This window comes from Acanthisitta chloris, unplaced genomic scaffold, assembly GCF_000695815.1.
Source record: "Acanthisitta chloris isolate BGI_N310 unplaced genomic scaffold, ASM69581v1 scaffold9688, whole genome shotgun sequence".
In the NCBI taxonomy this organism is placed as follows: Eukaryota; Metazoa; Chordata; class Aves; order Passeriformes; family Acanthisittidae; genus Acanthisitta; species Acanthisitta chloris.
In genome coordinates this window covers 127654-140874 of record NW_008686538.1, presented here as the reverse complement: position 1 = coordinate 140874, position 13221 = coordinate 127654, and the positions used below count along the sequence as shown (strand labels likewise).

General features: G+C 43.8%; 1 protein-coding gene across 1 annotated transcript; it reads left to right on the top strand.

Annotated features, from left to right (window-relative positions):
- The first annotated feature begins 1734 nt into the window (after window positions 1-1734).
- On the top strand, window positions 1735-11591 carry IL20RB (interleukin 20 receptor beta). The gene is made up of 7 exons (XM_009080196.1): window positions 1735-1792; window positions 5056-5182; window positions 5867-6057; window positions 8738-8862; window positions 10311-10461; window positions 10757-10902; window positions 11466-11591. Exons 1-7 carry the CDS (start codon window positions 1735-1737, stop codon window positions 11589-11591), a joined length of 924 nt encoding a protein of 307 aa, XP_009078444.1.
- The last annotated feature ends 1630 nt before the right edge of the window (window positions 11592-13221 follow it).

Below are 13221 nucleotides of genomic sequence, written 5' to 3'. Positions count from 1 at the left end.
TGCTTCATATGCACATATGATAGAGAAAGGAAAATCGATGAGCCCTTCCTGCCCTGGAATAAGTTTTTCCTAACTTCTAATCTGAATCTCCCAACACGCGTTTTGGAGCTTACAGCAAAGCCATGCAGTTAAACACCACCACTGACAGTGTGGACCAGTGGCTAAGCTTTTGAATGCACACGTGCTAAACGGCACAGTTCGAGAAGGTTCAAGGGGGTGGGGGAGCAGCACGTAGTCCCACCTGGTTGTTTTGAGCCAGTCAACCTTTCCTGTGGTCTCTGACACCACCCTGTGGCTCCGAACAGCCACCGGGACTGAAGCAAAGGGAACTTCTTCAGTGGTGACGGCGAAAAGAAAGAGAAAAGGATACAAGAAATCATCTAGCAGACAATTGCTATTCCTAGCAAATCCAGTCAATACAGAGATCCTTATCTGTGCAAGTCATTGTCCCCACTCCCGGAGTTCCAGGTTACAGAGGAGAGATGCAAACCAGGATCTGGGGGAGAGTCCATGAAACTAGTCCTTCTCTCAGCGATTGGAAGAGCTCAGCAGACTGGTCAGTGATCTTCATTTTCACTCATGCTTCTTTTACTGAGGTAGTGCTGCTGCATATAGTAATGTAGCATTTCCCTTGGGTGAAATTCAGCATTGCATATTCCCCTTGCTCTTTTAGTAACAACATACTGAGCACTAGGCAGTTTTGTAAGATCATTTTTGATACAGAGCTGGACTTGTAAGTTTAGCTCCCCAATGGCATAGCAAGTCCAATTTGCTAAAATGCTGTTTTGCCACGTAAGATTCTCTATGGCTCATTGATGTTGTAGTATGATTCTACTGTTGCCAAAACCACAAACTATAAGGCAAAGGCTGATTTCATACCAAACACCCAAAAGTCAGGATGCCTTACATTTTGGACCCAGTTGTGGGCATGACTTGGGGTGTCTGCAAAACCTTTTCCATTAGAACATCCATCCCCAAGCTATGCCATATGGTGCTGGGTAGTTGGGTGTCTCACAAATCCAGGTATCATTATACTTTAACAGATACAATCTTGGTGACAGTGAATTGGAACCATGCTGGGATCATACTGGAATCATACTGGCTGTGACTGGAAGTGGCTGGCATTATCCTGGGACAGACTGGGACCATACCGGGGGTAACTGGGAGCCACTGGAACCATGCTGGGAGCCAAGTGGGCACGCACTGAGATCATGGGATAGGTTTGCCCAGAGAGGTGGTGGAGTCCCCACCCCTGGAGGTATTTAAGAGGCATCTGGATCTGGCACTGGAAAATATGGTTTAGGGGTTTCATAAGAAACTTCCTCCTAAACTTTGTCATTCCTTGGCCTCTGAAGAAGCATCTGGATTTATCTAGTTTGGGGCTGAGCAGAAAAACAAGCATTTACAGCTGAATGGAAATATCCAATGTATCCTGACACACATAATTACTAAGTGAAACAGAGTTACACCATCTAGTTGAGAGTTGCACAGACCTGTAAAGAAATGCTGGCAGCAGATTTTCAGGGCACTCCCTGTAACTACACCCTTACAAACCGTTTGTACATCCTGGCATTGCTGCAGACAGGCAGGGAAGAGGTACTTGCCACACTCTCCTGGAGTCTCTGGTTTGTGCCCATCATGGCAGGTTTGGATGGAGCTCCCTGTCCAGGAGGTGAAATTTTGGAGCTGTGTAACACGATATGAAAGTGGGAAAAGACAACAGGAATGAACAAAATGTCACTAAAGCTCATCTGCTTCTTCCTCTGCACTCTGATTACACCAAATCTCACAGGTAAATGACTGAAATATCATCAGGTAACTTAAGTCAGAAGATAAAGGTGCTGTGAGTAACAAAGTCTTTTGTCCTTTTGCTAAACTTGCCTCTGCAGTACTTAAGCCAAACAGGTTATTTTTGTTACCACTATTTAGTATTCCCTTGTTAGATTCCCCTTCACTGAAATCTCCACGAATGCTGGGACTGCTATGCTCCACCATACAAGAACTGGTGGTGCTGTTGTCCTCCAGATTAGTAAAAGGAGGTTAAATGATACAATGCTTGGAAGTTAAGTAGCACAGCAGTGAGGAAGGATCTCTCAGCCCTATAGATGAAATTCTAAGGGACATGCCAGGAAAAGCAGAAGTGGGATAAAGCTCTTCTGAACACTGTGCAGCACTGATTCTGGAGTTGCTGTTTCTCCCTGTGTTTGTTGAGTCCCGAAAGGAGAGGATATTATGAACAAAGAGGGAATTGTATTCAGTTTTTACCCTGTTCACATACCCTTAACAGTGAGTAGTGGTGACAGTAGTGATGAAGTAACAGCAAGTAATGATGAAATGTCATTGTGGTCTGTATTCACATATGTATTGACACAGTATCAAAACCTATCCCAGAGCAATGGCATTTCATAAGGGTTTATTGAAGACATTTCACACTGAAAATAAGACAGACAAATGTACTCAACTTGGTTGAGTACTTAACTCATGTTTGGTTTTGCTTCTTTCTTAAATTGTAAATTCTTTAAGTTAAAGAAGATAAAAATGGTCATCACCGTTCTAAAGGGAAATATATTCTTTGTGCAACAAATGAAATGGAATATATTGCTTGCAGAGTAGGAAGCAAAAATTCTATTTACAGAGAAAATCTGGACATGTCTTTTCTTCGGCATGACTGGAGATCTTAGGGTAGGAGTCAGTATCCTGCCTTGAAAGACTGTGGTTTGGCTCTTCCTGTGAGGCTATTTACACACTGCTTGTAACCCAAAATCAAGTGAGAATGGCTATCAGCCTTCTGCCTGTGCTCTCTGTCCACTTGTCTCCTGCACTTTGTATAGTTGTTGTTTCTTTGTCCTGCAACATGCACAGACCAGAGTTAATGGATTATTTTAGTACAGAAACAACATCCTTCACTGCTTATACTTGGTGCTGTTTATATAACCTAGGATTATATTTTCCTGTATTTGCTACAATTGTTTTGTGGGCTGTTGCACCAGATGGACTGGAGAAACCACAGCTATAATTTGCTCGGGTGTGACACAGGATACATTTTGTCTAGCTGAACTTTTCTTCCAAACTGTAACTTTCAGCATATAATGCCAAACAGAAACTTAAATCACTGAACTTCTTTCATAGACACTCTTACATTGTTATTAGGTACAAGAGTTTTTCCTGGTAAAAGGAAGGAAGGAAGAAACCTTAGTGTCTCTGTAGGAGTTTCTGTGGTTCAGCTGGAATGAGGTGACAGGTCTCACTGTGCCACTGGTTTTGCCAGGAAAACAGTGTATTAAGCCAAGCACAACTAGGGAATGAAGGTTGTTTTCAACCAGATATGAAATACCTTTGGGCCATTAAAAAGTAGATAGTCTAATTCAGAATGATCTTGTTTTTAAATGGGTTTCTAGACAGTTAAATCAGATAGGGTTTAGTGCTGTTGGATACAAAATATATATATATCCCAAAGTCCTAAAGTCAAGGACTTAAAAAATTAGGAAACATTCCTATGCAGTTCACCCCTGCTCAGACCTGGAACCTCAGTGTGTCTGTGAGTCATGTGGAAAACTAGTGTCTGATCATGCAAATGAAGTCTCTTTATGTAATTCACACACTTAGGTAAGCCAAGTCCCAAAATTAACGTGGGAATCAAGAGTACAAGGAAAAGTAGCAGCAAACAGCCTAAATGTTGAGAAGCATGGAGAACACAAGAGAACAAATGGGTGGTTAAGCTGCAGTGTGAAGGTCACCAAAGTCTTGACACTAGAATGGACCCTCAGCCAGCCAGAAGTGATAGAACTGATATGGCAGAGAGGGACTCTCCTGTTATTTAAAAGGCAGGGAAGAATTCATCCCAGAGACATCTGACTTATATTCAAAGCACAGCTGAGCATTGTGTCAACAGATCTGTATAACTTGTGCCAAAAAATCATAAAAGAGTTGGCATCAAGGCTCTCCACATCATTAGTGATTTTATAAAGATGTGATACTTTCTGAGTCTAAAGGCAGAAAAAGGCAGAAAAAAAAGACTGATATTGTTTCAATGCTTTAGAAGAGCAATGAAAACATTGCTCATGGACTTGTCAGCCTGGTTTGGATCCTGGGTAGAACAACTGGCATTAACTAGTTAACTCTGTAAACATGACTTAAAAGAAAACACTTTTTTTAATGGTGGATAAAGACTGTTGGATGATAGACCTTGTTGAGTGTAACAGATGCAATTACAGAAATAATCTTTAGGTAACATAGATATGTGGTGATAGAACAATTACCTTGTTTTGGTAACTTTGGTACTGCTACACCAGACTGGTAGGAAACCATCCATTCCTGCCTTTGCTGATTCCTTGGGAACCACTCCTTTCTGAGCAGAGAGACCATAGCAGTCTTGGGGCAGAGCTAGGTCTGTTCCCATAGTGCAGTGCTATCCTCCCTCTGTGCTCTGCTCAAAACTCTGCTAAGGGTTTTACATTAAGATGCCACAGGATAAAATTAGCCAAACTGCAGGTACCATCCCATGCTTCTGCTTTGATGATCTCAGAGTAATGTAATAGTTTAATTTAGAGACCATTGAATAAGTTCATTCTGTAAAGATATACTTTGATTACAGCCTGCAAGCACTGACCTTAGTAGAACCCTGCAACAAGAAGGGAGATGTGCCAGAACTAAGATGATCTGCAGTGCCCTGTCCAGCCTGGAAAGAAATAGCATATTTTGAACCAAGGCATTCTCTGGAACAGTTTATAGAGTGCAACAGTATCTGTTCCTTGAGTGCATTAAACCAAATGGGGTGGCTCTGTAAAAGCTTGACCTTTCCTCACTGCTACAATCAAACACTGACATAATGAAGAGGCACAATTTGCCTTTTCTGCACACACCACCAGCCTAACTGCTCTGTCCTTTGCTCTTTGGTTGTCGTTCCTGCTCTGTAAAATACTTTCAAGTACTGAAGACCCAGTAGTGACATGAAGAGTGTGGATTTCTGACCCAAACACTGTTTTGTATTATTCTTCTAAGATTTTTTTCCCCGAATATGTTAATTTCTTTGCTTTCTTTTGCTGGGAATTTTAGGTGAAGATGCTCTTTTGCCAGCACCTCAAAATATCTCTATTCTTTCCACCAATATGAAACACCTTTTAACTTGGAGTCCTGTGATTGTCCAGGGAGAAACTCTGAGATACTCTGTTGAGTTTCAGGGGTAAGTGCTGGATTTTTTTTTCTTCCTCTTTGCTCTTTGAACTCTATTTACCTAGACTTAAAGTCCTACATTTTTTGGATGTCTTGAGCACTATTCAGCTCACAAGCCTCAGCACTGTTAATCACAAATGGGGAGGAAAATCCTTTTGCTCCAATTTGCAGATTAATTGATACCAGAGTAATCCAATGTGTGTGCTAATACCACATAAGAAATCTGCTTTTATCCAAAGAAACCAAAAGCTAGGAAGATTACCAGCAGTTTATCTAAAAGAGGTAGAAGAAAACATCTGAGATTTATTCAGTGTTAATCTGTTAAACAAGTGACACACATCACAGGAGGTTTATGATACATCTTGAGCTATGACTTGTATCACAGTATGGCTTTGGAATTCTGGTGTACCAGGGATGATCAAGTCACATGAGTGGGCAGGATTTGATGCATCAACACTGCATTGGCTGTTCCCACCCCCTGCAATCTCATGCCAGGTTTGGCTCGTGAACAGGCTGGCACTGGGAGCTTTCCTCTAGATAAAATCTAAAGCAAACACACCCATACTGGTTCCATACATTTATTCCAGCCCCAGTGTATCCCAGTACTGGTTTTACCTGGGAAGAACTAGCAGGGAACCTCAGCCCATGTCACAGATACATCTGTCATTGCCTGTCTGCTTTCTTTCCTCCTCAGGGAGTACGAACGAGAGTATGCCAACGAGAGCTGGATTGCCATCAATGAATGTTCTCTCATCACAGCCACAGTGTGCAACATCACAGAGGACATCTCAGCCACAGTGGCCTATAACCTACGTGTAAGGGCAGAGGTTGGGGCCAGAAGATCAGAGTGGGGTACCCTGAAAGGTTTCTTCAACCGCGTCACAAGTGAGTCCTGCTGTTTGGCTTGAGCCATGTCATTTGTGTTCACTTCAGTGGTGAGGAATTCCTCAGTAACTGTGCATGGCACACAAAGCCTATACACACGCAGATCACACCCTGCTTCCCAGCTCCTCTCCTGCTGGGTTGGGATGGTTCATCCTCAGACAGCCATGCTGTGATCTTGGACGTGAGTTCATTCTGAGGCAGAGCCAGTTTATCAGGGCTTGAATTTCAAGGGCTTCAAAGAGAGGCAAGGAGACTGCAGGCATTTCTTTTGGCAAGTTGGTCATTCTTGCCCCTTATTTATCAGACTTCTTATCAGCCAGAGTTGCTGTCCTCTAATCCATGTCTTCTAGTCACTTCTAAGTGAACCTGATCCTATGGAAGAGCTTACTCTAGAAAACAGCCATGTCACCCTCTATCTGCCTTATGCTCTGCTCTGCTCTGGGCATGATTCCCTTCTCCCATGTTGTCAGATACATGAAGTAATTTCAGAAGAGATGGAAAACCATAGCATTGTTCTCGTCCTAGCAATGCAGGGTATTTTTTCCATATCCTTCCAACTTCTGCAAAGTTTGAGGCCCAGCTCAACCCAAAGATAGTGACCATTAAACTGTAACTCAGTCTGGGATGGGCAGTAGTCATTAGCTTCAGCTAGGGAGGAAATTTCCTGCCCTAGACCAGAACTAACATGATATTAAACCTTCGTCAGTCTTTGGAAGTTATCCACTGCTTCATGAGTGAGCAGTCCTCAGTCAGAGCAGCACCATCAGAAGTGCCACTTGAGTTGTGTCACTTAAGTGTGTCTCTTGGTGTGGAAGTGTATTCCAGATAGTGCTTTAGATGAACAATCCTGTCCTTTTCTAGGAGCTGTGTTGGCACAGAGTTGAGCCATGAAAAATCCCTCCCTTTTCCAGCAGCTATAGTGGCACAGAGTTGAGTCACAAACCACACTGTCAGGCAGAGACAGGAGAAGGATATTTCTGAGCTTGACCCTCTTCATTAACAAAAGCAGCAGCTTTCTCATGGTTCTGTGAAGTATTTGACAGCTTGGTCCTGTGCCTTAGGCACCTCGATACAATCCTCTGGCTAAGCTGTGAAGGTTCAGAGGGTACAGCTGGCAATGGGATGCAATGTGAATATGACAAGTGCTCAAAAGAGAAAGAAAAGTCACTGTCCTCATGCCTTTTTATTGCTGCTTTCCCTTGTCGGTGCTTCTGCATCTCTTAGGAAACTTGGCATTGAGTCTGAGAGGAGCTAAGGAACTCAAACACAACCCACAGGTTCTGTATGGGGTTCAGAGCCAGTCAGGGCATCAGCACAGCCCACGATACTTCTGGACAGAATAGTTCCAGTGTCAAAGGTGTGGGTGTAGAATCACATAAAGTATGATAACACATGGAAAACAGTTTGAAAAGATCTTCCTAAAACTAACAATTTAGTCCATCTTACGTATTCCTTTATCAAAATCCAAGTAGTTATTTGGTATCCAGTGTGCCAGGACAGAGCTAAATATAGAAATGTTCCCCTTGGGTTAGTAGTTGCATCTTGCAATGTCCCTTTGTTAATACATTAGCCCAATGTTTGGTTTTGAACCATCAAATTATGTTATCTTTTTTCCTTATATTTTGAGATGGAGTGTTTGTTAAGCAGATTCTCAGCCTTCTGTTTGTGGCACACTCATCACGAACATACTTGTATTTTGTGATTTCATTATTGCTCAGTATCAGTGGCAATTTACTGGATATAAGAACAAATTCCATCAAGATCTCTTCTATATGGGGCTATGCATTGCTCTCTTTACCTTCCTGAAAGCAAGGAGGTTGAAACAGGTTTCAGCTGCAGCAGAGTGTTAAAGAATGGCATAGATAAGTGGTAAATAATGGCATAGATAAGTAGTGCAAAGATGATCTCTGTACTGCTTTGATTCCCAGGTCACAGATGTACAGTGTGTGGTTTCATTTATGCTTGATTGATTCTCATTATTTCACTAATATCCCTCGCAGCAGAAACCCAGGCAAAGCCAGGCTTGAATATCAAAGTAAGCAGGAAGCAAATCACCGACAGATTTGCTTGAATACATTTACAAAAACTCAAGTCACAGCAGGTCATCAGCCCAAGTCTCTCTAAAAAGATGTAGATGCTAAAAGCAAATCAGAATTTGTGTGAACTGCGAGAGTTATCCTGAGGCTGATATTGCTTTTTCATTCACCTTTGAATAACTGCCAAAGCTCCCATGAAAAAGCAGTGGTTTTGCAGCTCCTGTTCTGTGTGTTAGTGCTAAGCTATTGCCCAGGAGCACAAGAGCTGGTCTGATCTGGTGTCTCAGCTTCTGGTTGCCCAGCTGGTTCTGCTGCAGTTGATCACATGGGACCCTCAGGCCAGACAGTTCCTCCACCGGGGAAAATTCAAAGCCTTTCAAGTTCTGTGCAATTCAGCTATTGCCAAACTCCTGTTTGCAATGCCAGTCATGGTCCTCCTGTTGGAAGTCTGCTACTCTATCTAGGCATACTGGGAGGTAGAGCAGAGAGAAGGTTCTGCCCCAAGGAAGTAACCAGCTGTTACTCCAGATTAATGTCACTGTACTCCTGATTTCAGCTTGTCTTCCTCTTCCATCTGGGAAGAAGAAGGAGGGTGATTAAGGGTTGCCTCTGATCTGATAATGGTGCTCTCTCTGTGTTGGCAGCTTCCCTGACCCCTCCTCTGCTGAAGGTCATAGCAGATGGGTATCATTTACTAGTGGAGCTGGAAGACATGGGTCCTGCCTTTCAGTTCCGTGTTCTCTATTGGAAGAAGGGCGAGGAGAGTAGGGTGAGTTTTACCCTTGGGTTTGGGGCAATAACAGAGTCCAGAGAGACAAAGCACACATTGCCCAGGGTCTGTTTGACAGTCCAAGCTCCTGCAGTGAGGCTGGAGGACCTGCCTGGAGTCAGTGTGTGCCATATTACTCTGCACATACCACTGGGTGGTTCTTGCCCTCATGGAGAAGCTTGTCTGTTCTTTACACATTTCCTTCTCTGGGAAGAGGATTCCCCCCCAGTAACCTCAACTATTGAAAGAAACCAGAAGTCAGGAACTGAAGGTGTTTATGCTGACTTTCCTCTCTGAACATCATCTGGTTTGCTCACACCACGATTAAGGTGTCACACTGAGGTGCTGACAAACATTTCTCAGTTTTCTGAGCCAGAAATTGTATCATTAATATGCCTTGATGAATTTTTGTTCCATTAATTTGTCTGGTCTGGTTTTCAATCTGTGTAAACTTCTAGCATGTGCAGCTTTCTGCAATGAGGAATTTTGCAGCTTAACTGCAAGTCTCAGTCTTGATTTGGGGATATGAGAGAGAGAGAGAGACAGAGAACATTTATTCCCTATTCACTTTCCCCACCACCCATTAGTTTGATATTGTGTATCTTTTTTTCCAAGCCAAGGACTCACAGAATACTTAGTTGCTCCCTGTAGATGCCCTTACAGCTACTTCGGTCTTTACCAGGGGTGGGCAGGGACTGAACCTGCACAGTTCAGGGTGCAGGAACACTATGGTTAGCACCATCAAACAAAAGGTCTTCATACTCTCTCTTCTCTCCAGCAATTGTTAACATGGAAGACATGTTAACATGTCTGTCATCTTTGTTATCCTGAAGTGGTATGGTAGTACCACTAATATGTATCAGTTTTCATTTTTCTACCTGATCATCTCTAGTAACATGGTGATAAGCACAGGTCTGTGTGGGTCTTCCTTCCACTCTGAGAAAGGATTAGCAATTTAGCCATACAACAGTCTGTCTTCTATCAGGAAGCAGCAGGAGCAGAGCTGCTTACTATGAGCAGGAGCCAAGGGTGATACCAATGCAGGCAGTGCCCTACCCACATGGTCTGACCACAGTGGGCACAGCTAAGTACTGGTAACAGGATCCATCAGATCAGTCACAACCTTAGTCACTGGGTCCTTACACCAGGGGAGTAAGTTGTGGTCTGGTTTTGTGGCTCAGCATCGTCATTATGCCTCTTTGGTTTACAGCTTCTTCTTTCCAACACCTCCTACCCTTCCAGATATGTGTGGTCCCATTCTGCACTCCACTGTGCTTCCTTGTTTGCTGCTTTTGTCCTCCTTTCCTCTTGCTCACATAGTCCTCATTGATACCTGCTGCTCCTTCCTTTTCTCCAATAAGATATGGGCCTGCATCATGGTAGGGCTCCTGTTCCATATTAGGTCCCTGCCCTGTGTTCTGATGCTGTCTCTCCTGGGACTGTGGCAGGTGCAGGAGAAGGTGGTGAAGGAGGTCAGCTCTGTGGTTCACCTGGACACCATGGAGGCAGGAGGTGATTACTGTGTGAAAGCTCAGACGTACGTCGAGGCCATCAACAGAAGCAGCAGCTTCAGCCAGACACAGTGTGTGAGGGCACAAGGTAGGAGCCTTCCTCCCTTTTCCCCTGAGTAGTCAAGCCCAAGAAGGAAACCCAGCAGCAATTCCTTTTGTTTCCACCCAGTATCTTGTGTCTTGTTTGCACATGTGCTGCCCATTTGTTCCTTGGGGGAGGTAACAAGAGAAGACTTAGGATTGGAGTCCAATACACTGGCACTGGTATTCTTGGTACTCTTTCCTGGACTGTGCCACTGAAGGATCTCAACAGGGTGGGTGACTGCAGTGAGTGCTTGGTCCTCACAGTCTCTCTGAGAAGTTTTGCTGCTTGTTTCTTCTAGGTGACACATCCATGTGGCTGGTTACTGCCCTTGCCTCCTGTGCTGGCTTTGCTGTGGCTGCTTTGACCCTGCCTTTCCTTACCTGGAAAACAAGTAAAATGTTTCAGTACTCCTGCTGCCCCCCTGCTGTCCTGCCAGACACACTGGTAACTGTTTTTACTGTGCTTTATTGTTTTTGGAGTGCTGTGTATTCACAGGAGCATGGGGCAGGCAGAAAGAGCAGACACATAGGGAACTTTGCTCATCCCAGTGTGACCAGCAGGGATCAAGCAGCCCTGAACTGGCTGAGCAGCTGTCACTGCCTTTGGTCTAGAGCCCTGAGCAGAGAAAATGCTCCTTGCTTGTGAGGAAGTGGCTTGGGAGACATGGACTGACCCTGCCTGACCAGCTGCTCCCTGAATCAAACAGCTGTGTCATTGGCAACACTGCTCCACATCCCCTGGTACAAGGTCTGAGCTTTCCAGTTCCTTGATGAGGAGAAATCAACCATCAAAAGCTCACTCAGGAGTATGTTGAAGTAGCTTAAATGTGCTGTCCAGCTCAAGTGAGAATGCAGGTAGCAGCTTTTATGGCTGTGGGCTCCTGAGCACTGGCTCTCTGGGCAGTTGTGGCAGGAAGGATGAGAGAAACAGTTTGTGGGGAAAAGCAGAAGACAATCAGATTAGCTCATCAGCCTGAGGGTGTTTGAGTGAGTGCATTTGTTTTGCAGAAAGTATTGGAGTCTCCCACCCAGCTAATACTCTGTGGCAGTGAAGAAGCTGAGCAATGTGATCTGATGGTGGTTGTGATACCCTCAGAAGAAATTCTCCATCTGTGGATTCAAGAAACACTTTAGCACACCCCAGGAAAAAAACCCACAGCCTCTTTGTAACATCTTCAACCATCTGCATCAAAAGCAAGTCAAAGTGACAGATGCCAGTTCTTACACTTGCCCTTCATATCCTTACCCAGAAGAAGACATGAGGTAGCTCTCATTCCCTTTCCCTCTCTCAGGCACATCAGTGGTCCCAAGGCAGAGCTCATCCTTCAGCCACAGGGATTTCACCAGGGCAGTGCATGTAGAGCCCAGTCCCTTACTTCCAAACCATTGCAGCCTCAGTGTTTTTGCCTCAGTAAGAGGCAAAACACCCCTCAGTGAGGGGCAGCTGGAGAGCTTACCTTGGGCAGCAGAGGAATGTCAGAGTGTATGGATCAAGCATCACAGCATTACCACTGGTGGCCATTCCAGGCCTGATGACATCTTTATCCTGTTGTCCTCTTAAGGAAGGGAATGGTAAAAGGCAGGAGAAATTCCTTCTAAATGCATACAAAATATAGTTGCTGTCTATATTGCAATTATGGATGTCACTTCAGAAAAGAAGTAACTCATTACCTGTGCAGCAGAGACTTGTGTTGGCAGGGTGTGAAAAGATACTGGTCTGAAAAACTTTTCTTTGAAGCTCTCAGTGGCTCGAATGAAGTGCAAGGCATCTCTTTCTTGAAGAGATGCCATTTCATTCTTGCACTCTTGCACGAGGCCATAGGGTGGCAACAAATCACCATGAAAAAGTGGAGGTGACTCAGGGTTCCTTGCAGAGTAGCATACAAACTGTGGATTACATGAACATTTGAGAAGAGTTACATATTACTGCATTGACAAGAACTCAAGGCATTCAGTTATCTGTTCCATGACACTACCTGGAAGGAATGTAGCCCAGTTTTTCCTGTTTCTAACTTTCTCAACAATTTACTGCTGTTTGCAGATTGTTAGGGGTTGATATCAATATACAGCCCAGCATTTCACTGTCCAATGAAGCTGAGATCTTTACCTTGATAAATTGCTGTTTTAATTAGTTACTGCATTATTATTGTATGTTTTGTCTCTTTAGAAGTGACTGTCTTTCTTCCAAAACCAAAATCACTACTTTGACTTCATTTTCTTGTGAAGGTGGTAGTGTGTCCTGCAAATGAACATAAAGAAAATTAACATCTAAACCATTGCAGATACAGATATTAATTGTTAAAAGAATTTGTGTACAGATGATTCTGTTGCTACTAAAGTATGAAACTTCAGGAACAGAAAATTACTCAGTTCAGGTCTCTTGTGGTGTTTCTCAATAAATGGAACTATTAATAAAGCTCAGAAATTACTAAATCAAGATATAAAAGCAATTAAAAGATGGCAAGGTTAAGTGAAATTGCCCAAGTAAATACTGCACATGGAGCCCTAATTTGGTTTCATGCAGTGCATGGGCTATAATTTAGCTATTACTGCAGAAATGGCAACATCTGAGGGTTTGAATGTCTGTCCTTTGCTTGGGGTCACACTCAGACCTTCACTAATGGCCAAGGGTGAGCTGTCACGTGCAGATCAGCAGGCAGAGATCCTACCCCATGGACATCCTGTCACCTCTGCAGGCCTCAGCCCCGTGGTGAGCTCTGGCAGCAGCTTCCACTTGATGTACAGATCTTCAGCTCTGTAATGA